Genomic DNA, 19,854 nt, shown 5'->3' with positions numbered 1-19,854 from the left:
GGGAGCGGCAAGGACGACGTCGCTGTGCACTTCGACGTCCATGGCCTGAGCAACTGGTGCTAATCCATTCACTCGAGAAGAAACAGTTCATCGCTGCGAATTATTACTGTCTTTTAAGCCTGATCAACGGAGCATTTCACCTGGTGTTACTTATTTTTCTTCTTCTTGATTGTCCTGTTGCTGTTCATATTAGCAGCGAATTCGTTCGTGTGATGATGATTGCAATTCAAGTGTTACCGCACATGTAAAGTAAATATACGATGGCCCTGTTTGTTTCCGCTTATAAGCGGCTTATCGGTGGAAATAAGTGAGAATCCCGCCAAACGTTTTGCTTATTTCCACCGATTCTCGCTTATGTGGTAAGTCGCTTCAGAAATTTGAACTACATGAAGCGAAAAGCGAGAAAATCTTCACTTAGATTATAATTTAAGCGTGGCTAGGAGAAGCGTATACAAACAGGGCCGATGTTAATCAGTAAATACTGCAGAAAGAGGGAGAAAGAGATGAACGGGCCAAGGTTAAATAAAATGGAAATTATTATTTGGACTAGCTCAGCATAATGTACATTCTAAAATAGTCATTTACATCCGAATTAGTAAACATTATTTTGTTACAAGCAATTTGCATATAAACACACCTACGTATCTTTATGTGTTACAAGTATTTTCTTACACAGCTTACAGTTTCACAGTTGCTCTAACCAAATGGCTTTCTGCTTTTCCCACAGCTACTTTCTCACAGCTGTTTTTTCACAGCCCACAGCTTATAGCAATTTTTTCAAAAATCACAGCCCAACCAAACGTACCCTTGATGTTGTTTTGGTAGGCTTGGGCCAGCCGAGTTATTTAGGGCTGGCACTTGTTGCAGGATCTCTTTATGCATGAGGAACAGTTACATTTAGCCTGCTATACACAGAGAAGACCAACAGTTACCCTCTTTTGCAGTGCGATCCATATTTCGATTGGGTCGTTTGCAATCGTCCTGGATGCGAACCTGCTTATCCTACACCAGTACGTGAAAAGAAATGCAAGGTGCATAATCAAGTTTGGGATGAAAAGAAACCTTTCAGCGTCAATACGTACCCAATAAATTTTGATCCAGATGACATAATGTCAGAGGTCTACCTAAATGTCCGTGTAGAAGTTGCTCTCACAATTTATGAGGTAATGTCTAGTTTCTTGTCTCAAGTTTTCCGTGCATTGTACCAATGTTCTCAACAAATTTTGTTTAGCAATAGTTACTATGGGGTGAATTACTTTGAAAGGACAAATACAAAATGCTAAATCTTAGAAAGGCTCCTCTCCTTTCTGCTCTAGCTCCACCGTTCTTTCGGCGCTATGGACGCTGTCGCCGCTGCCCCGAGGCCGCGTACCTTGTGGCGGGTGACGACGGGTGGGTGGCGTCGGCGGCACGGGTCGTGGTGTACTTCCTGGCCATGATGATGACCACGGCGGTGTGGGCAGTGGTGATGCTGCGGCTCCTACCGTGATCATGCGAGCGCATCCGTCACAGCAACATCTCCGGTCACATCACCGAGCGCATGCACCCTGCACTGTAGGGTGATCGACGATGGCTTCTTAATTTGGTTCATCCCATTTATGGCAATTTAAGCAACATTTATATTTCAATATCTTCTTAAAGGGCTCCTTTTTCGTTCATCGGTTTTCTTGAGATTAACATTTGGATGGAGTAACAACGTTGCCTGCAAGTATCGACAGAGCTTCGGTCCTGTACGTATTTTTTTGAGGTTTGTTCAGTTCCATGACATCTTTTGATGGCCAGTTCTGTGTTATAATTAGTACGATACACTATTATATTTCTTTCAAAAATAATATAGTTTCATATTCTAGTCATACAAAAAGCTAAGACTGTCACACCAACTAAAAGATGCAGCATGTGTGGTAAGTTACCATGTGTTTGGTTAGTGGGTTGGAACGGATCGGACCCCTTCGTCCCGCGTCTGGTTGAAAGTGAGGTGGGTTGGATTCGACCCATGTAGGGAATATGCCACATAGATGCGGGTTGGAATAATCCTCTCAAAACGAGCGGACCATTCTAACCCAGTCGCTCGGCTTTGACACCATCGGGGAGAAGCAGGCGCGGTGGGGGCGCAGGCGGGCATGGCGGTGGGGCGCAGGCTGACGGCGGAGGCTTGCTGGTGGGCGCGGTGGGAGGCGCAGGCGTGCTTGGCGGCGGGGCGCAGGCCAGCGTGCGGGGGCTTGCTAGTGGCACGGCGGGGCCTCGCTAGTGGGGAGGAGCGTGGGCCGACGAGCGCGGGCTGGCGAGGAGCGGCACGGCAGGGGCTCGCTGGCCGGCACGGCGAGGTAGGGGCACGGGAGGAGCCAGGGCTAGGGAGGTGTGGGGCCGGTGAGGAGCGGCGCCGGGGAGGACAGAGCGGGAGCCAGTCAGGGGAGCTTGACCCGCCGAGAGGAGGGCGCCAGGGAGGAGAGAGCGGCCGGGGAGGAACGGGGTGCTGGCGAGGGGAGGAACGAGGCCAGTGAGGAGCCGTGGCCGGGGAAGAAGATAGATGCGGGAAGAAAAAAAAACAGAGAGAGGAGGATGACAGGTGAGCCCCGCAGCTGACAGGTGGGGCCCACAACTAACAGTGTTAAAAGGACATCCATTCCAACCCTCTCAACCTCTTCAACCAAACAAAAAGACTGGGTCCAACCCATCCCTCCGATCCAAACCCACAAAAGTGGGTTGGCTCCGACCCCCAAACGCATGCCTGAAGCAACTAAACTTGTGGCCAAATTTTTTTTTAATTGAGGCATCTGTGGATCCAACTGTGCACGGAGCTCTACTTGATCCAACTGAGGAACAAGCATTCCTTTACACACCAACAGTTCTATGACTTGTCAAATTACTGCCTCAGCAAACTAATCGCAATGTTTCTGCTTAACCATGGACTCCCTTTCCCACTGGAACAGGCTAGATTTTTCAACATCATCTAGTGACAGTACCGAAAATTCCGGCAGGGAGGCACTGAAGGCATTAGAAAATAGGATCAGGAGGCTTCGGCACGCCTGCTCCTCTTCCAAGCGCTCCATCTCGCGGCGCAGCAGGATCCTTCCAGGGTTGATAGTAATGCCTGAAGATGAATAAACATTAAAAAATTCTGCAACATACAGACGTCCAGCGCTTGTGTCATCATCAGAGAAGCGTATAAAAATTGAACAGTCTACATTCAGAGCCCATACCATCTCCATGAAGGATTAGATTCAGCAGGACACCGTATCTTTGAGCAAAGCATTTCAATCTTTCCATGGTTGTCGGCCAGGTGCTTGTTCACTGCTTCAACAAGGTAAAAGGAAAAAAATTGAATGAGATGCCTCGTTACTCCAGCAAGGAGACAACAAAAGCACAAAGACAGCCTACAGTTTATAGACTAATTTAGGTTCATCCAATCTCTTTATGATCAGCATTAGAATGCAGCAAAGTCAGAAGTGTACCTTGCTTACTGGATCTGTCAAGAAGCAACAAGCAAAGAGCCATCACAACTGATGGCAAAGAATCACTGTTCTTTTGCACATGGTCTTGAAGGTATAATATAATGACAGGTAGCGTATCATTCGCACTGCAACTTTCTACCGTTTCAACCCTTTCATACGCATCGTTCAAGAAAGAATGAAGAGTTCCAAGACTGCTGGTGCTCCGTGCAAGATCTCCACTCTTTCCATGAGAGATGCTGGATATCCTCCCAAGTATTACAGAAGCCACTAATAAGCGCAAAAGCTTTGACTCTTTTGAGGATATTTCCAACATAGACCTTTGGTTAGAGTACAACCAGAAGATGTTTGAAGTTGCCCAAGAAACAACCATTATATTCTTGACTTATCCTGTCAAACAAAATAAAGATTTACATAACATTCCATATATCCTTGGGCAGAAAAACAACTGCTCGGTAATTTGTACGCATAGATAAGATTACATTTTTCATGATGCTAATCATTATCTATATAAAACTTAAACATTCATGATATGTATACAAATAATTATAAATCCACGAAATTTCAAGCAGATCAATATTACAAAAAAGGAACATAAGGATTACACAATTTTAGATAATCAAAATAAATTAACATTGCTAAAAATGTGCTTTTAGTGGCTAGTGATTACAGGCAGTACATGAATAAACTACCATTTCAGATAAAATTGGCATAGGACCATTCATAAGAATGGCATCGATACCAAGTTCCATTGTAAACTTATGCTCTGCACTTCTTGAGCTGCCAACGGTAGCTTGGGACAGATTAAATACACCATGGAGGGACAAGATAAAATGCAGTTAGTATATCTTCCTTTTCATAAACAACCTCATTGTTGATGTAATCACACTAAACACTGAAGTCAATAAGGGAACATTTCCTTTCAATAATTTAGCATTGTTAATTAGAAGGACACAAAGGTCTGCTGATATCACCAGAGAGTTGCTCAAGGGCAGATTCTTGGAGCCAATCTGTAATTAGTCTTGATGATATCAAATCATTGACTACCTAAAGAAAGCAAATCAAGTTACAGATTAATAATTTTAAAATTGCTTCGCAAATCTGCCCCAAACCAAATACCTTCAAAGCTAGAAAAACTTAATTTATACACAAGTAATGTCTCCGGACCACAATAAGATGTCTGACAACAGATGGAAGATTTATGACACACCTAGGAAGTCATGATGTTGCAGAAAAGCCATACACAAGAACAAGTGACTCGATCATTTTTATCCAAGGTAATTCTAGCATTCAGATGAAAAACACAACAATTGACAACAATAACACAGTTGTGCCAAACCTATCCCTTCATAAAAAGAATAATCAAAGAAAATGTGGGTTTCAGCAACTGTTTGCTATATCAAAACTGCTCAGAATTTTACTAGAATAGTTTGATTGCAACGTAGCTAACTGTCTCAAAAGACAAAAGCATAACAAACAAAAAAGAAACCTAATATGGAGCTGAAATGATGAATCCATAAATTTGGTAAAAAAAGATTAACGTCCATAAACCAATTAATAAGGAGGTTGCTAATATTCCATCTGTTCCAACTCTAATATGATGAATTACCCACAAGGGTGTTTATATAACAATAGCATAGTGAGTTTGACTAAATGCAGAAAATTTACCAAAATAACAGATCAATATGTCCTATATGATATATCAAATAGTACTAAAGCAGTGTTCTGCATAAATAAAATGATAGTGTAATCCTCATGTTCATCAACAGAACTTTCATGGAACAATTAAGGATTGCCAGTTGCAGTGAAGACTCATGCAAAAAGATGACAGATCATGTGTTTTATCCCCCCCTCCTTTTCTGAAGGGGCTTGCAGTAGAGCAGAAAATAATTTATTATCAGTATTTTACCTCCAACGTTAACTCAGTTACTCTAGAACAGGAGCTTTCAGCACCATCGGATCCTTCAATTGAAATAACAGAGGATAACCACAACAGAAGGCCAGACTCTTTCGCTAGATGATGAGCTAGAACTGCTTGACACACCTCTTCAACATCTACAATGCAAAGCAAGCATATCAAATGGACATATATGTTCGAATATCTATGCAGATACTAGATCCCAGGAACTCAAATTCAAATGCACTAAAAAACTACAGAATTTACCTTAAGGACTAAAACCTTCGATTCAGAATCTGAAACAGGTGAAGAACAGAACGCAAGAGCAACCTATAAGACTCTTCCTCTCTTGTATATTTTGGCATCATCAGCTAGGTTTGATCCAGCAGATAGTAACTGAAGCATCCACAAACGTTCAGCTTTAAAATGAACTAAATTACTCTACAACAAGGTTGGAAATAAAAGAATGCTCTGCAAAAAGAAAGAAAAAAATCATATACTAAAATACCATACTGTTCAATACACACTCCAAGATAGTTCATATATGCAAATAAATAAAAGAAGAGTCACCTGTAGACTGGCCGAGGTGGAATGCGTTAAAAAATTGCTAATGGCAGTGAATTGAGCATGTGAGCTATCCAGTAGCGTCAAAGATGCTTCTGCAGCAAAAACAGTAATAATAGAAGGTATCCTCTGCCACTGTTCGGATATTCCATTTTGAAGATATGTCAAAAGGAGCTGAAGCTGCCACGTTTCCTTGCTTCTCTGAGAAGTCCGTAAATATATGAAAATAGCTTTAAATATATTTTTCATGTAAGGATAACAGATACAAAATACTATACAAGTGCCCTTTGCACTCAAACTGCTCCTAGAATGTTAATAAGAATAAATGTTTTGACATCATACAAATCAAATAAGCATAAAAGCAATTACATGTGAACAACATTAACCAACAAAGAAAATGTAAAGTCTGAATGGAATTTTAACAATACTGATGCAAGCATGTGACCGTTATTACGAATGCTAGAATTTGAAACATACAGATACAAGCATGTAGATTAGACAATAATATGTTCACTGCGTGAAGCTAATTTGTCACATGCAAAATCTAACACAAGCAGATAGGAATAATTAATAAGCAAATAAACCAATCAAGACAACATGTAAAATTTCGAGGTTAATGAAATAGCATGTACCTCAAGGGATTTTTTAAATGCTCCTAGGCATTCATAGCCCAACATCCTCAATTCTTGATCAGGAGATGCTATACTAACAAGTGTTATTGCAAGCAGCCCTAATCGAGCAAATTCGGCAGGCTCAATGTAACCAATAAGAAGGGTATGAAATGGGATCATAAATCTGAACTGCATCCATTCTTTGAGACGTTTCCTGCCAACCAGAATTAGATTGAGGAAGGCAAATGAACCAGATTCAAATAACATTATTGTGAAAGCACAAAATCTAGAATGACGCCCAAAGTTCATTTGACACTATTATTTTACAAAATTACCTCGAAGCTATCAGTAAAGTTCTCCAGTTGAAGTTGTTCCAGGGAGAAAGCAGAAGCCCTTGAAGACCTTTTATAGCAATATAGCAAAGCTGTCTTTGCACAGAGCTTGGAATGAACGGGTATGTTCTCCCGAAAGAGTGCCCTTCTTCTTTCAGTAATTTCTGCATTCTCTATGTTCTGTGTATCTGATTTTGAAACATCAAGTTTCAGTTCTTCTCTGAATTTCAGAGCTGCAGATCCCCACAGGTGGTCCTCTTCAGTAATGGTTCTGCACTCAGTTGATTCTATCTCATTCATGAGATGAAGTATCTCCAAATCTGTTTCACTAAGAGTTGCATCATAAATAGACAAAAGCAAGAAAACCAATTCTCTTGATTCCCTCAATTGGCTATTGTTCTGTTTCCGGCTCTTAATATGATACAATACCCTTAGTAATCTGATGATTTCAACTCTTCCCTTTTCTTTGGTACAAAGTTGTGGTTTGTTTTCTTCCAAGAAGAATCAACTAAGCAATGTATTTCTCCAACAAGCAATGTATTTCTCCAACAAGCAATGTATTTAACCAGTCTACCCCCAAGTATAATTCCAACAAACAATCCATTTGCTCCTAAGCCTGTTTCAACTAGTGCTTCACCATTCAACTCGTTTAACAGTACAGTTGCAAGTTCGAGCCCATTCACATCGTCCACTAGTACCACAATGTTCGGACAGACAGGTGTTTCCCCATTTCAAGCAAGTAGCTCACCATCTTTGTTTGCAAATACCACTCCTTTTGCTTCATCAACGTTGTTTGGCACATCAACTACGAATAATCCAAATCCATTCGGCACCGTCTCGTCATTGGCTAACACGCAATCGGCCCCACTATTTCAACCTGCCCCAACATTTGCACAACCATCAAGTACACCAGCTTTCTCCTCTGGAAACCTATTTAGCACACCACCTGGCAGTCTGTTTGGCAGCGGACCTTCACCTTTTTCAACGGTGAGCATCTCTTGATTTTTTTTCTTTTTCCATATTATTGACTATATAATTTTTTTATCATATTTAGTTCTTTTTAATGTCTAACAAGTTCATTTTTGCTTCTTATCAAGCCAACATTTCAGACATCTGCCCCTGTTCAAACGCCAAACACATTCTCCTTCCAACCTCCAACTCAACCAGGTCAGTATTTTGTATGCAAATTGTTCACTTCTGTTTATAATCCATATCTTCAAAAACCAATCTTGGCTTCTTAATTTTGCGGAAATGCATGCCTTCATGGATACTGCAGCTTCTACAGGTGGTTTCCCTGGTTTTTCCAACACTGCTAATCAGGCCCTCATTGGACAACAGTATGATCTTTTGCTACTTCTCAATGTGCATGATCTTTTTCCTTTTTTAATAATTTCGTCTTGATGGTTGAAAACACTTATTACATACAAGAAGGGGAAGGAATTATGTTGCGATCAGTCTAATGTGGAGATGGACGGCGTAGGCAAAGAAGAAAAGTTCTTGAATGGTTCTTTGAGCAACTAGCTTATATGTGATTACTTGGAACTGCTATATTGTTATTTTATCTGTAGTCTAGGAACATGGTTTTAACTTGGACATAATTACCCTCAGAATTTGCAAATGAGTTTCCGCAACACAAATTACTGTTTTTCGCCTGACGTAATACATTATTTATTTTAACTCAGTGTATCCTGTTGCATTTTGAAACAGATCTCCTAGCCAGTCCAATATGGTCATGCAGCCTGCTCCTGTTTCAAATCCATTTGGGACACTTCCAGCAATGCCTCAGATGTCCATTGGGAATGGCGGATCTTCTCCTTCAGTTCAATATGGAATATCAAGTCTGCCGGTTAGTCACCGCCCCCCAGCTTTTATAATTGTTTTTGTAGAGCGGATGGAAGCTACAGTAGCAAGATGGTTGTTGTGCATTGGGAATGTTTGGTACTAAGGGTGCTATGAGTTTGTGTGATTGCAACATTTTGGTGGTTTGCAGGTTGCTGAGAAGCCTCTTCCGACTAGAACATTGTCCATTGGCTGATAAGACTGTCAAGTCACCAAGCAGCAGTTATCTGGTGGAAAATGGCCAGCAGCATGAACCCAGTCATCATGGGAATGGGAAGGGTACTTCAGTTGAGAGGCTGTTGCCTAAGCTCCCGCGGGAAGATTACTTCACGGAGCCTAGTCTGGAGGAGCTTGCTGCTGGTGAGCCAGGCTACTGCAGTCGGGGTGAAAGACTTTGTTGTGGGGCGCCATGGCTATGGCAGCATCAAGTTCCTGGGGGAGACAGACGTGAGGGGCTTGGGTGAGGGGCTGAACAAGGCTGCGGAGGTGACTCTTCTGAACATCAAATGCATGAACAAGAAGACCGGGGAGCAGTACCGAGAGGGCCCGCGGGTGGAGAGGTACAGGGACATGCTGATGATGAAGGCGGAGGAGCAGGGCGCGGAGTTCGTGTCCTTTGACGCAGCCAAGGGAGAGTGGAAGTTCAGGGTGAAGCACTTCAGCGCCTACGGGCTCTGGTGAAATCCTCGGATGCTTTGGATAGATGGACGATGAAATGATTTTCTGGTTACTATTTTTGTAACGTTTGGAGGTGTAGGAACAAACTTGCACGCTGTGCATGGGGTTTTGTTATGCTTGTTTTTTGTTCATGCTGTCGGTGCTGTAGAATGCTTTACCCTGATGAAAAAAACAAGAATGCTTGCCAATTCCCCCCTAAAAAGGGAAAAACGCTTTCAATTTTTTTTTACATGAATTCAAAAACGAATGCAAAGTAATCTTCAGTTGGAATTGAGAGGGAAAACCAAACTTGAGGCCCTTCCTTGGGGGTGGGTCTTGGCCGGGTTGACCCCTTTACCTTGCTTGGCACCCATCAGTGATTCCGCCTTCGCCGCTAAGCAAGAGCACGCAAGCGATTGCTTTCTTTGGGTTGCATTCAGATTCAGATTGCTTTCTTTGGCCAGTCACAATCAGATTGCTTGCATTCAGATTCAGCTCAGAGTTTCGATGGCGGCGGGGTTGCTGTCCAAACGCGTGGATCGGGAGGACCTCGCCGCCGGGGATCACATCTACTCATGGCGGGCCGCCTACCTCTACGCCCACCACGGTAATCATGCCTGCCTCCTTTCCTTCAAACCGCCTCTGCTGCTGCTGCTTGAGGGATCTGACGGTGTTCCGGCGGCCAATCCTCCACCACCAGGGATCTATGTTGGGGACGAGATGGTCATCCATTTCACCAGAGCTGCCGGCCACGAGATTGGCACGGGCACCTTCTTGGATTCCTTCCTCTTCAGCTCCTCCGCCTCGTCGGCGGCGGCGGCAGGGGGCCAGTGCCAGCGATGTGGCCACCTGGTCAGGCCTGACGACGGAGTCGTCATGTCCTGCCTCGACTGCTTCTTGCACGGCGGCGGCCTCTACCTCTTCCACTACGCCGTCTCGCCGGCCTTGTTCCTCGCCAAGGCGCGCGGAGGGACCTGCACCCTGGCCGCCTCCGACCCCGGCCACGTCGTCGTCCACCGCGCCCGCTACCTCCTCGACAAGGGCTTCGGCGCCTACTCCCTCTTCAAGAACAACTGTGAGGACTTCGCCATCTACTGCAAGACGGGGCTGCTCGTCGAAACCGCCTTCAGCGTTGGCCGCAGCGGCCAGCTCGCATCCCTCACCGCCGCCTTCAGCGCCGTCGCCTTGTCGCCGCTGCGTTTCCTCACCACCAGCGCCCCCGGCCTCGCCATTGTCACCACCGGCATGTACTGCGCCGGCCGGTATGTCTCGGACATGGGCGTTCGCCGGGATGTGATCAAGGTCCCTGTCCAGACACTCGTTGCGCTGACCACTCCTGCTGCTACGGAGGAGGCAGCCTGCTCGCTGAGAAACCATCCACTGTAATGTCAAATTATTCAGCAGGCTTCTTATTATGTCTGTCTGTCGATCAATTACACAGCCTTGTTATTCAGTATGATGTGCTACATTATATCAATTGATGTTGGATTCACAACTACATATGAGTTGCCATCAAGGCTAGTTTACCAATTTCATCAGCTTTAAAAATACAAATCAAACTACAGCTGTTCCAAAGGAGCCGCCGTAGTTTCTAACCATGTTCTTTCTCGATGGCATTCCAGCAGCACATCCTCTTCGATGCCACATTCGTTGACGCCTCGTATGATCTTGAAGTAGCCATCCTGCAAAGCATTACCGATTGCTCAACACATGATACTGCATTTCAAAGAGTCATTTTGATAAGCCAGAAACTTACATCACCCCAGCCTCTGTTCCACTGATTTGCAAGAAGCTGAAAAGCAGAGAGGATGAAACAAAACAACTTAGGGGCTGGCCTCATTGTTTGACAATGCACATAATATTATGGTGATCCAACAGCATACCCAGTAATCTTCTCCAGAATCATTCCCCATCCAATCAACTTGACGGCATGGCCGCCCATCATGCCACCGGTAACGTGCTTGTATACTCCAGATTTGTAGTGGGTGAAGTCCTGAGAGATTTTTGCATTGTCAAATCCGAAAAACAGAAGTGAATCCGAGCCACTTTTTCGATCGATGATATATTTTCAAAGACTAAAAATGATCTCAAATCACAGTACTGTCTATACTTGATTCGTTTGTTTGGTTCGTACTCTTTCCCTGGCTCTGCTTTTGTCCCGTTCTTCCTCAGCTTTTATTTAGACAGCCTTTCTAAGATTTAGTATTTTGTGTTTGTCCTTCCAAAGTAATACCCCCCATAGTCCTCGGTAACTACTGCTAAAAAAAATCTGTTGAGAACATCGGTACAATGTAAGGAAAACTTAAGATAAGAAACTGGACATTACCGCATAAACTGTGAAACCAACTTCTACGGAACCATTTACATCTGGATCAGAATTTATTCTGTACGCATTGACACTGAAATGCTTCTTTTCATCCCAAACTTGGTTATGCACCTTGCATTTCTATTCACATACTGGTGTAGGATAAGCAAGTTCGCATCCAGGATGATTGCAACCAACTCGATTGAAATATGGATCGCACTGCAAAAGAGTGTAATTGTTAGTCTTCTCTATGCATAGCAGGCTAAAAATAACTGTTCCTCATGCATCAAGTACCAATCCTAAGTAATTCGACTGGCCCAAACCCACCAAAATAACATTAATATTCAGCCGGCCCCAGACGGCCACCAAACCCTAGCGCGACTCCCAGTCCGCCCTCCGCCGCAGCTTCCTCTCCCGAATCCCCCGACTCCCGAATCGTCGTCTCCTTCTCTTCCCCTCCCTCCCCTCATCTTCTTCTTCTCCCCCCTCACACGGCCGCACCGCCTAGCGCCCTAGGGCGTGTTTGGATAGGATTCTATGGGCGATTCTAGTCATTTTAATCGAGCAAACCACACAAACGCTATGATTCTGGTTCGATTCCATGCGAATCGATTCCCCCACCAGCGAGCGAAATAACTGCGCGAGAGAATCGTCCCTCCTGTTGCTTCGGCAAAAATCCCACGATTCCGCACCCCTCCCCTCCCTCCCGCAACCCGCCTTCGGCCCCAGCTCCAGCCCCCAGCTCCCTCGCGCGCCCCCAGCTTCAACCGCTGCTCCCTCAAGCGGCCCTCAGCTCCGGCCGTCGCTCCCCGCTCCAGACACCGCTCCCTCATGCGGCCCCCAGCTCCCTCGCGCGCCCCCCAGATCCGGCCGCCGCTCCCTCGCGTGGCCCCTAGCTCCGGCGTCGTCGGCGCACCCCCCAACTCCCTCGCTGAAGCACCACATGTGGAAAATCGTCGGTGTTGGGGACGAGGCTGAAGCATCGGGAGAGGCTTTGTGAAAAAAATCGACAACACCAAACGCTTTGCTTCTCCTACTAGTGATTCTTGAGGCAGCGCCACAAGCTTCTTGGAAATCAATTCACAGAGAAGCTGAAACAAACACGCCCCTAGACTCCCGTCTCCCCCCTCATCTTCTGATCTTCTCCCAGCCCTCACCTCCTTTCCCCCGCCGCCACGCCTTTGCCTCGCCCACACCACCCCACCCCACCCCTCGTCCACGGCCGCCTCCACGCATCACCCACGCCAATCCCGGTCTCCTACACGACCGGTGGCGGTGGTCCGAGCTCTCCAAGAAGCAGGACGAATCATATGCGAACCCGGCTGCCGAGCTCTCCAAGAACACGGCAAGGCTCATGCTTAGATTGGATTTTGTGTAGATCTGATAGGTTCGTTCTGCTTCTTAGATTGTGGTCGTGCGATTTGTGGGGGATTCTAGGTCCCGGATCTCGATGGTTAGGACTCATGCTTAGGTTGAATTTTGTGTAGATCTGATAGGTTCTGCTGCTTAGATTGCGGTGCTCGTGCGATTTGTGGGGGATTCCAGGTCCTAGATCTAGGAATTGCAGTGGTGCTTTTGGGCTGTCCGTAGTTGAGGTTGTTCTCATGATTTGCATATTCTGCTGTTGCTGCTACTAAGCATGCATGCTCCACACTTTTGGGCCTGATGGTTAGGACTCATTGATATGGCAGGGGTTGTTCCCAATCTTTCGATGAGAGGAGGGGTAACTTCGATTTGGGGGTGGAATCAACGTTGGCTGTCCGACTACAACAATCACAGTATGCTGCGCCTTAGCAACAGGTACACCGATTCCGACGTTGGCTGTTCTTGCTGGGCCAAGAACACCCTTGAACCTGCTAGCAATCGAGAACAAGCAAGAACAAGATGAACAAGCAAATAAACCCACGGATCTGAACCAAATGAAACCTGAATCACGAGTTGGGGTCTTGAATCAAGCAAATCGGGTGGTCTAGTCGACACACGCGTTCACTAGGAAGTAGCAGTAGCTAAACTTGCATCTAAACAAAACCCAAGTTCATCCTGGTGGCTGCTAGATGTATTTATACATGGGAAACAGCAAGGAGGCGTGGGAGGGTGTAAACCCTAAGCTGGAAAGGGCCCCTAGTGGGCTGCACGAGATATAAGGGTTTCAGCCTAAGACTGGAAGGCCGAACATCTCTTTGTCAATTCTGCTCAGCTCCGGTGGAATTTCGTCATAAGGTTGGATCCATCTGAAAGTGAACTTTAAGATCTTTCCAATGAGTACTCATATGCCTCAAACAACATCCGGAGTTGAGAAATATTACCATGTCAATTTGATGTTGCCTGGCTGTACGAACTTGAAGTCTGAACTTGATGTCCGATCTTGTGCTTTCTTATTGTGTGATCTTGATGCCCAAACTGATTGGTTGATCCATTAGGCTCCTCTCCATCATTCCTAATAATAATAAAATCATCACAATGACTTAGTAGCATCCAATTCTGAGATGAGGGTTTATGGACAGCGAGGAATGAGTTAACCTGATAATTTAGCTCTCGTGCATGGGCTCTTGTCATTGGTCCTTGCTGCGTAGTAGGCGTGGTTGTATCATTGGAAGGGATGTCCTCATCACTCATGTTTAGGTTGATTTTTGTGTAGATCTGATACACTACTAAAAAAACCCCTCTAGATATGTTGTAGTAGTAAGATATGTTGTAGTAGTAACTGTCGGTGTTTTATACCGGCAGCCTACCAAGGGGGTACCCGAGGTAGTCTATTTGTCGATGGGGATCGTCGGATCTGGAATCGGAAGGTAAAAGCGAGGACACAAGATACGGATTTATACAGGTTCAGGCCACTAGAGTAGCATCCCTACATCCTGTTTGGGTATTGTATATTGCGCCCTGCGCTTGGGTGTTGAGGTATGAGGATTTGCCCTCATGTTGTGCCTGCCGATCTAGGTACCCTTGCTCTCCTTTATATACTTCAGGAGGCAAGAGTACTAGTCGGATTACAAGGAGTAGTCCTAGTAGGAGTATACGGGACTAGTCCTAGTCGGATTACAGGGGAATCCTAGTAGGAGTCCGACTTCTTCCTTCCTTACGGGTACTAGGGATCTATCTCCGACAAGCCCCCGAACGCTTCATAGTCGAATGCAGGAGTCTTCGAGTAGTTTTAAGATCCTCGTCGAGTAGTTCTGGTGCTCTTTGAGTACTTTAGCTTGGTTGAATCTTCAAAGTTTCTCGAAGCTACCATGAGGCTATGATGCGCTCAAAGCCTTGATCATCTTGATATTGTAGTCTTCATATATGGAGGGCGGCGAAAGTCACACTTCATATGGAGTAGCCCCCAAGCCTTAGGTTGATTCGTAGAATTAGGCTGAGGGTCAAAATCTTTAATTTTCTTCTTTTAGCTTAAAAAAGTTTTGGGTGTAGTTTATTAGCCCCTGAGCCTTAAATGGATTGAATAATCAACTCAATGATCTTGGATCTTCACTCAAGTCATCATCCGAGTAGTCTTGTGGCGTCAAGCCCCCGAACTTATGCGCCAAGTGAGCTGTAGGAGACATGTCGGGTAGTTTTGCGGCGTTCAGCCCCCGAGCTTGGAAGGTAGCCGAGCTGTTTTGGAGATACTCCAAGTAGTGATTGGTGCTTAGCCCCTGAGTTTGGGAACTAGTCTGTGCTTTTGGAGATATACTTAGCGTCCTGGAGCATCGTCGCCGAAGCTTGATCTGAAAGAAAAGATGCATATATTATGTAGCATTTTTGTAGGATATTGAAGCTGCTGAAATTTATTCATTGATAAATATAAATATTGTGTGTCATGCTCTTGTTTCAGTCATACTCTTCCTGAGTAGTTAGCCTGTTACGTTTTAGGCTCTCAATCCCCGTTTAGCCGTAGCCGTTGCATGTGTGAGAGCTTTGTCTCGTGTACGTGTATGGGCACTGCTGTGTGCACAACTGAGAGCTTGGTCTCGTATATGTGTGCTAGCATTTGGCGTCACAGGTGCACCCGAGGCTTTCACGAGTTAAGGCGTGTTCTGCTCGAGAAGAGTAGTGACCTTAAGGCAAGACAAAAATGAGTAGTCAGCACTGCGATAAAAAGAGCACGCGATTGCACGTAGGAGTTTGCCGCCCTCCGGCAAGTATAGCGCGTGTTGTGCGCAAGAGTTTGCTGCCCTCCGGCGAGTAGAGCGCGTATTGTGTGCAAGAGTTTCTGACGAGTAGAGCGCTGTTGGAGGTATGCCCTAGAGGCAATCATAGAGATGATGATATTCCATCTGTATCCATGATTTGTATATTGTGTTCATTGAATATCCATTAAAGGCTACTTGAATTGATTTGCAATTATGTGAATTGTATGTGAAACTCTTTACTTGTATGGTTATTCTAAAGTTGTCCCTAGTCGAAGTTCATGTGAGGACACACATGAATATTAGACTAGCACATGTATTAGTTGATGACTATGTTTCACAAGTCATGGACATGGAGATGTTGAACTAATAATGTGGACACATGTGGAGACATGTGTTAGAACTGACCCAACACGAGAAGTAGTTCTCTCTTTAAACAACATATACGCTTTGTCCTTAGACCTGAGATTGTCGCATGTATTCTAGATGTGGATCGACCTACTTAGGGGCTATCAAACGCTACGCCGTAACAGGGTAGTTATAAAGGTAGCTTTCGGGTTTGTCAAGAAGCATGCTATGAGACATGGTCAATCAAGATGGGATTTGCCCCTCTCTGATTGAGAGTGATATCTCTGGGCCCCTCGAGTGATCGAATCCGAAAATGCATGGCCATGCTACGTACGGTTAAGAGTTGACCTACAAAGGGATTCCGAATCACAGGATCGAGAAAGAGCGGTCGGCTTGAAGCTAGACCAAATATCGTGAGGCAAAGGGAATAGCATGTATATTTGTAGCAAATGAGCCAAAATTTACCTTCTTTGAGCTTAAGTGAAGTCATTAGAGCTTAATGGAACCAATGAACAGCCTTGCACCCAAGTAAAATGACCCCTTTTGCCCTCACGAGCTGAACATGTGTTTAAGCCATAACTCAATTTTTGTCTTAAGAACTTAAAAATATGCCTAACTAAGAGTTGTATAACTCACAAATTCTAACAACTTTTGTAATTAGCGTTTTGCTTGAAACTGATCGGAAAAGGGTCAAAATATCGAATTACAAATCTGGGCCGAAAGGTGCAGATCAAATAAAGTCAGAACTTTGGAGCCCTTTTTCTCACATTTTCGAATGTATGCTCATGACAAACCTTTTATGAAAGTTTTAGTGCTACGAGTCCTTAACAACTTTGATTTTTGAGCATAGGCCAAAATCTGCACAGAAGGTTTTCAAAAACGAGGTCAAACGCAGCTAAAATGGTCAACACTGTCAAAAATGGCTGAAGTGTTCAAGTCTGAAAGTTTCGGATTTTGCCAAACTTTGAAGCGTTTTATCTTCATTTCGGCTTCGAATTTGAAATCAAGACAATTACAAGAATTGAACTTAGATCCTAGGCCTACAACTTTTGTAAAGGGAGTAGGGGTTGTGCAGTTCAAAAATCTGGAGAAGATCGCGCTCGAAGATTGCCCTATCGTCCGATCCCGCAAATCCCGCACCAGAGCTCACGCCGAGCACGCGTGCGCCGCGCTCCCCTCGCCGGCCGCCCCGTGGCACGTGCTCCTCGTCGCTGCCCCGTCGAGTTGCCCCCTGCCGCTGCTCTATCCGCACGCGCCCTGCGACGCTCTGGCATGCCACCGCCGCCGTGCCCGCCAACGCACGCCCGAGACAAGACGCCACAGCTCCTCAGCCTCGCCTGCAGCGCCCTGATGGAGCTGTTCACCCGTGCATGCCTGCTTCGCCTGCAGCGCCCGCCTGCAAGTGCACCCGCCAAGTCACCTCCCATGTCCGCCAATGGCGCCCGCCGTGGCCGGTCCACCCCGCAGCAGTGTACTAGCGCCCCATCCTCCAAACCACCCTCCTCCAGTCTCCTGCCTCCTTTCCAAGCCCCCGTGCCCTCCAACAGAAAGTTCTTGCCCCAAACCGGCAGCTCAAAAGGTTCCCGTTCCCCGACGAAATCTGGCCAGCTCCCTCCGCCTCTGTCTAATAGCCCACGCCTGAGGCTCCTCCACTTCCTCAGCCACACCCTCGGACACTCCTCGTCGCCTGCCATCCACCCCATCGCCCGGAATCCCACTTTCCCCAACTCTAGGAACTCCACCCGCCACCCCCACTGCCTCACCGCGGAACACCATCTTCCAGTCATCCTCGTCGTCAACCAACCACTCAAACGGAACCGCGGTAAGACACTGATCATCATGCTCGCGCTCGATTTCCTCTGGGGTCAACTTTCCGCGCTCGTTCCCGCTCATGTCGACGGCGTTCCGCGCCGCCCGCGGAGCCCCTTCTGCGCCGCCGCGATCCGCGTCTCTGGACCTGCTTCTGGGAGCCGTTGGCCCTGCTGCGCAGCCCCTCCTCGCCCCCAAGCCGCCCCGCTGCCCTCCCCCTACCGCCGTTGGCCCAATCCCGAACACCGGCCAAGCCTGTCTGTTTTGCTGTGCTGTGCGTTCTGTTCCAGAGGAAGAAGAAGGCCAGGGGTCTAGTTGTGAGTGGAAAAGAAAGTCAGGGGGTTATGGGGAAAATCGTGGGATTTATGTTTGAGGTGGGTTTTTGTCCAGGGGTGTAGGCGCAAGATCCAGGGGCCTCTACGCATTTAACCCATAGACTGGACGGCTAGATTGGAAGATTGCCTCGGTTTTCTTTTTTTTTCCTAGATCTAAAAAGGCTGAAAGTTTAAAAAGGCATAGAAAAGTGTAGAAAAATGCTAAAAATGCAAGATAAATTTTGTTAGACTCAATATTCTGTGTAGTTTCATATAAAAATAAGTTTACACATGTCTCCATTAGAATTAATGTTATATGATTTAATCCTTGTTTAAGCTAGTTTAAATCATAGAAAATAACAGAAAAATGCTAAAAAGGTAAATCCAACTCTCAAGTGTTTGTTTCAGAGAATAAAAGCTTAGAAAAATGGTTTAGAGCCTAGCTTAGACATTTAAGTTACTGTTTTAGTTTATTAATTGAAATCTACGGGTAGATTTTTCTTTTTGCATAATGATAAATCCAGAGATGATAAAAATATGAAACCACTTGGAATAATTCAGGAATGAGGTGTAGTTCACAGGAAAATTATGAGACTTGGTTTGAAAGTTAATGAAAAACTCTTTCCGTTTTAGAGAAAGATAAAAAGGAATAATATATGAAATGTCTTTCAGACTCTTGGTTTTGCATGTTGAATCATTTGCACCTGCATTTCATGTAGAAGTTAACATCGCCGACGGTACATACGAGCTGCACCCAATGCCCGAAGAGGAAGCTGTAGCGGATCTACACCACGCCGAAGTCGAGCCCGTGCTAGAGCAAGCCGAGGACCAGTTCGCTAATTCCGAGTGTGAAGGCAAGCCCCGGATCATAAATTCCTATGTTTAAATACTTGCAATATATTGGTTGTTTTGATTATGCATTTACGTTTATAGGAATTGATTGAAACCATAGATGCATGAATATAGTGCCCCTTGATCTGAACACTAGTATAAGAAGTCGAGTAGTTGCAATGCTAAATAGGACTCGGTAAAAGTCGAGTGATTTCCTGTCACTCGCGAGTTATAGGAGTTGAATGATTTTCTTTTCGTTGCAACTATAAGGATGATGGACGGGGCTGGGCTTATGTTGGTACTCGGTGGTTTGCCCCGTTTGTCTACTTGAAATTGGACTAAGGTCGAAAGGTGATGGTGTTCGTGATCAAGTGTTTGAAAGTACTAATCTCATACCTAGTATGGGATGGGGAAGCCTAGTACCTGATTGAACTGGGACGTGGCTTATACCCCTGCTGTCCTTGGAACGTTGTTCCCATGGTGCATCATGTGGGTGCAATGGCGGTCATACTACGGTAGAGACCGGGACTGTGGAGCATTGCATGCCAAAGGAAGTTTGGACCTGACACGTACCTAGGGATCGATGGGGACGGCTGACAAGTGAAGCGACCCTTCGTGGTGCGCGGATGTCGTGGGATTAGGTTCGCCATACATGGTTAATAAATTCGAATCGATTCGTCTGCCTCTCACAGTGTGGGACTACTTGATCGCTATGCTACACTGAGTAAGAATGAAAGATGATGATGATATAATATTGTTACTTGTTATTAATTGCTTGGAAAACTA

The 19,854-nt window shown here is 45.4% G+C and overlaps 3 protein-coding genes and 2 long non-coding RNA genes across 6 annotated transcripts; 2 read left to right on the top strand and 3 right to left on the bottom strand.

Moving 5' to 3' along the window:
* Nucleotides 1–2,754: 2,754 nt before the first annotated feature.
* Nucleotides 2,755–6,036, bottom strand: LOC101784329. Of its 2 annotated transcripts, none has more exons than XR_002675671.1 (7): nt 5,917–6,036; nt 5,614–5,817; nt 5,359–5,504; nt 4,142–4,496; nt 3,453–3,839; nt 3,201–3,291; nt 2,755–3,091 (listed from the first exon to the last, which is right to left on the bottom strand). It is a non-coding gene; the product is annotated as an uncharacterized LOC101784329 (long non-coding RNA). The 2 variants fall into 2 exon arrangements; XR_002675672.1 differs by having other exon boundaries at nt 5,614–5,742; nt 5,917–6,025.
* A 512-nt stretch (nt 6,037–6,548) lies between these two features.
* On the bottom strand, nt 6,549–7,339 carry LOC111255700. Its single transcript, XM_022822873.1, has 2 exons — nt 6,857–7,339; nt 6,549–6,735 (listed from the first exon to the last, which is right to left on the bottom strand). The coding sequence occupies exons 1-2, from the start codon at nt 7,151–7,153 to the stop codon at nt 6,664–6,666; spliced, it is 369 nt and encodes a 122-aa protein (XP_022678608.1). The 5' UTR covers nt 7,154–7,339; the 3' UTR covers nt 6,549–6,663.
* Nucleotides 7,340–7,443: 104 nt separating this feature from the next.
* Nucleotides 7,444–9,376, top strand: LOC101783923 (nuclear pore complex protein NUP98B-like). The gene is given in 6 exon segments (XM_022823192.1): nt 7,444–7,840; nt 7,951–8,020; nt 8,130–8,190; nt 8,561–8,791; nt 8,844–9,075; nt 9,077–9,376. Coding segments are annotated over 6 exon segments (1,176 nt in total). The 5' UTR covers nt 7,444–7,555; the 3' UTR covers nt 9,374–9,376.
* Nucleotides 9,377–9,687: 311 nt separating this feature from the next.
* LOC101778768 lies at nt 9,688–10,879 on the top strand. Its single transcript, XM_004980881.3, has 2 exons — nt 9,688–9,956; nt 10,050–10,879. The coding sequence occupies exons 1-2, from the start codon at nt 9,857–9,859 to the stop codon at nt 10,733–10,735; spliced, it is 786 nt and encodes a 261-aa protein (XP_004980938.1). The 5' UTR covers nt 9,688–9,856; the 3' UTR covers nt 10,736–10,879.
* Nucleotides 10,880–10,988: 109 nt separating this feature from the next.
* Nucleotides 10,989–11,250, bottom strand: LOC101783524. Its single transcript, XR_002675679.1, has 3 exons — nt 11,233–11,250; nt 11,106–11,141; nt 10,989–11,031 (listed from the first exon to the last, which is right to left on the bottom strand). It is a non-coding gene; the product is annotated as an uncharacterized LOC101783524 (long non-coding RNA).
* Nucleotides 11,251–19,854: the final 8,604 nt, after the last annotated feature.

The sequence above is a fragment of the Setaria italica genome, chromosome IX (genome assembly GCF_000263155.2).
Source record: "Setaria italica strain Yugu1 chromosome IX, Setaria_italica_v2.0, whole genome shotgun sequence".
In the NCBI taxonomy this organism is placed as follows: domain Eukaryota; kingdom Viridiplantae; phylum Streptophyta; class Magnoliopsida; order Poales; family Poaceae; genus Setaria; species Setaria italica.
This window is presented reverse-complemented; position numbering and strand designations above follow the sequence as displayed.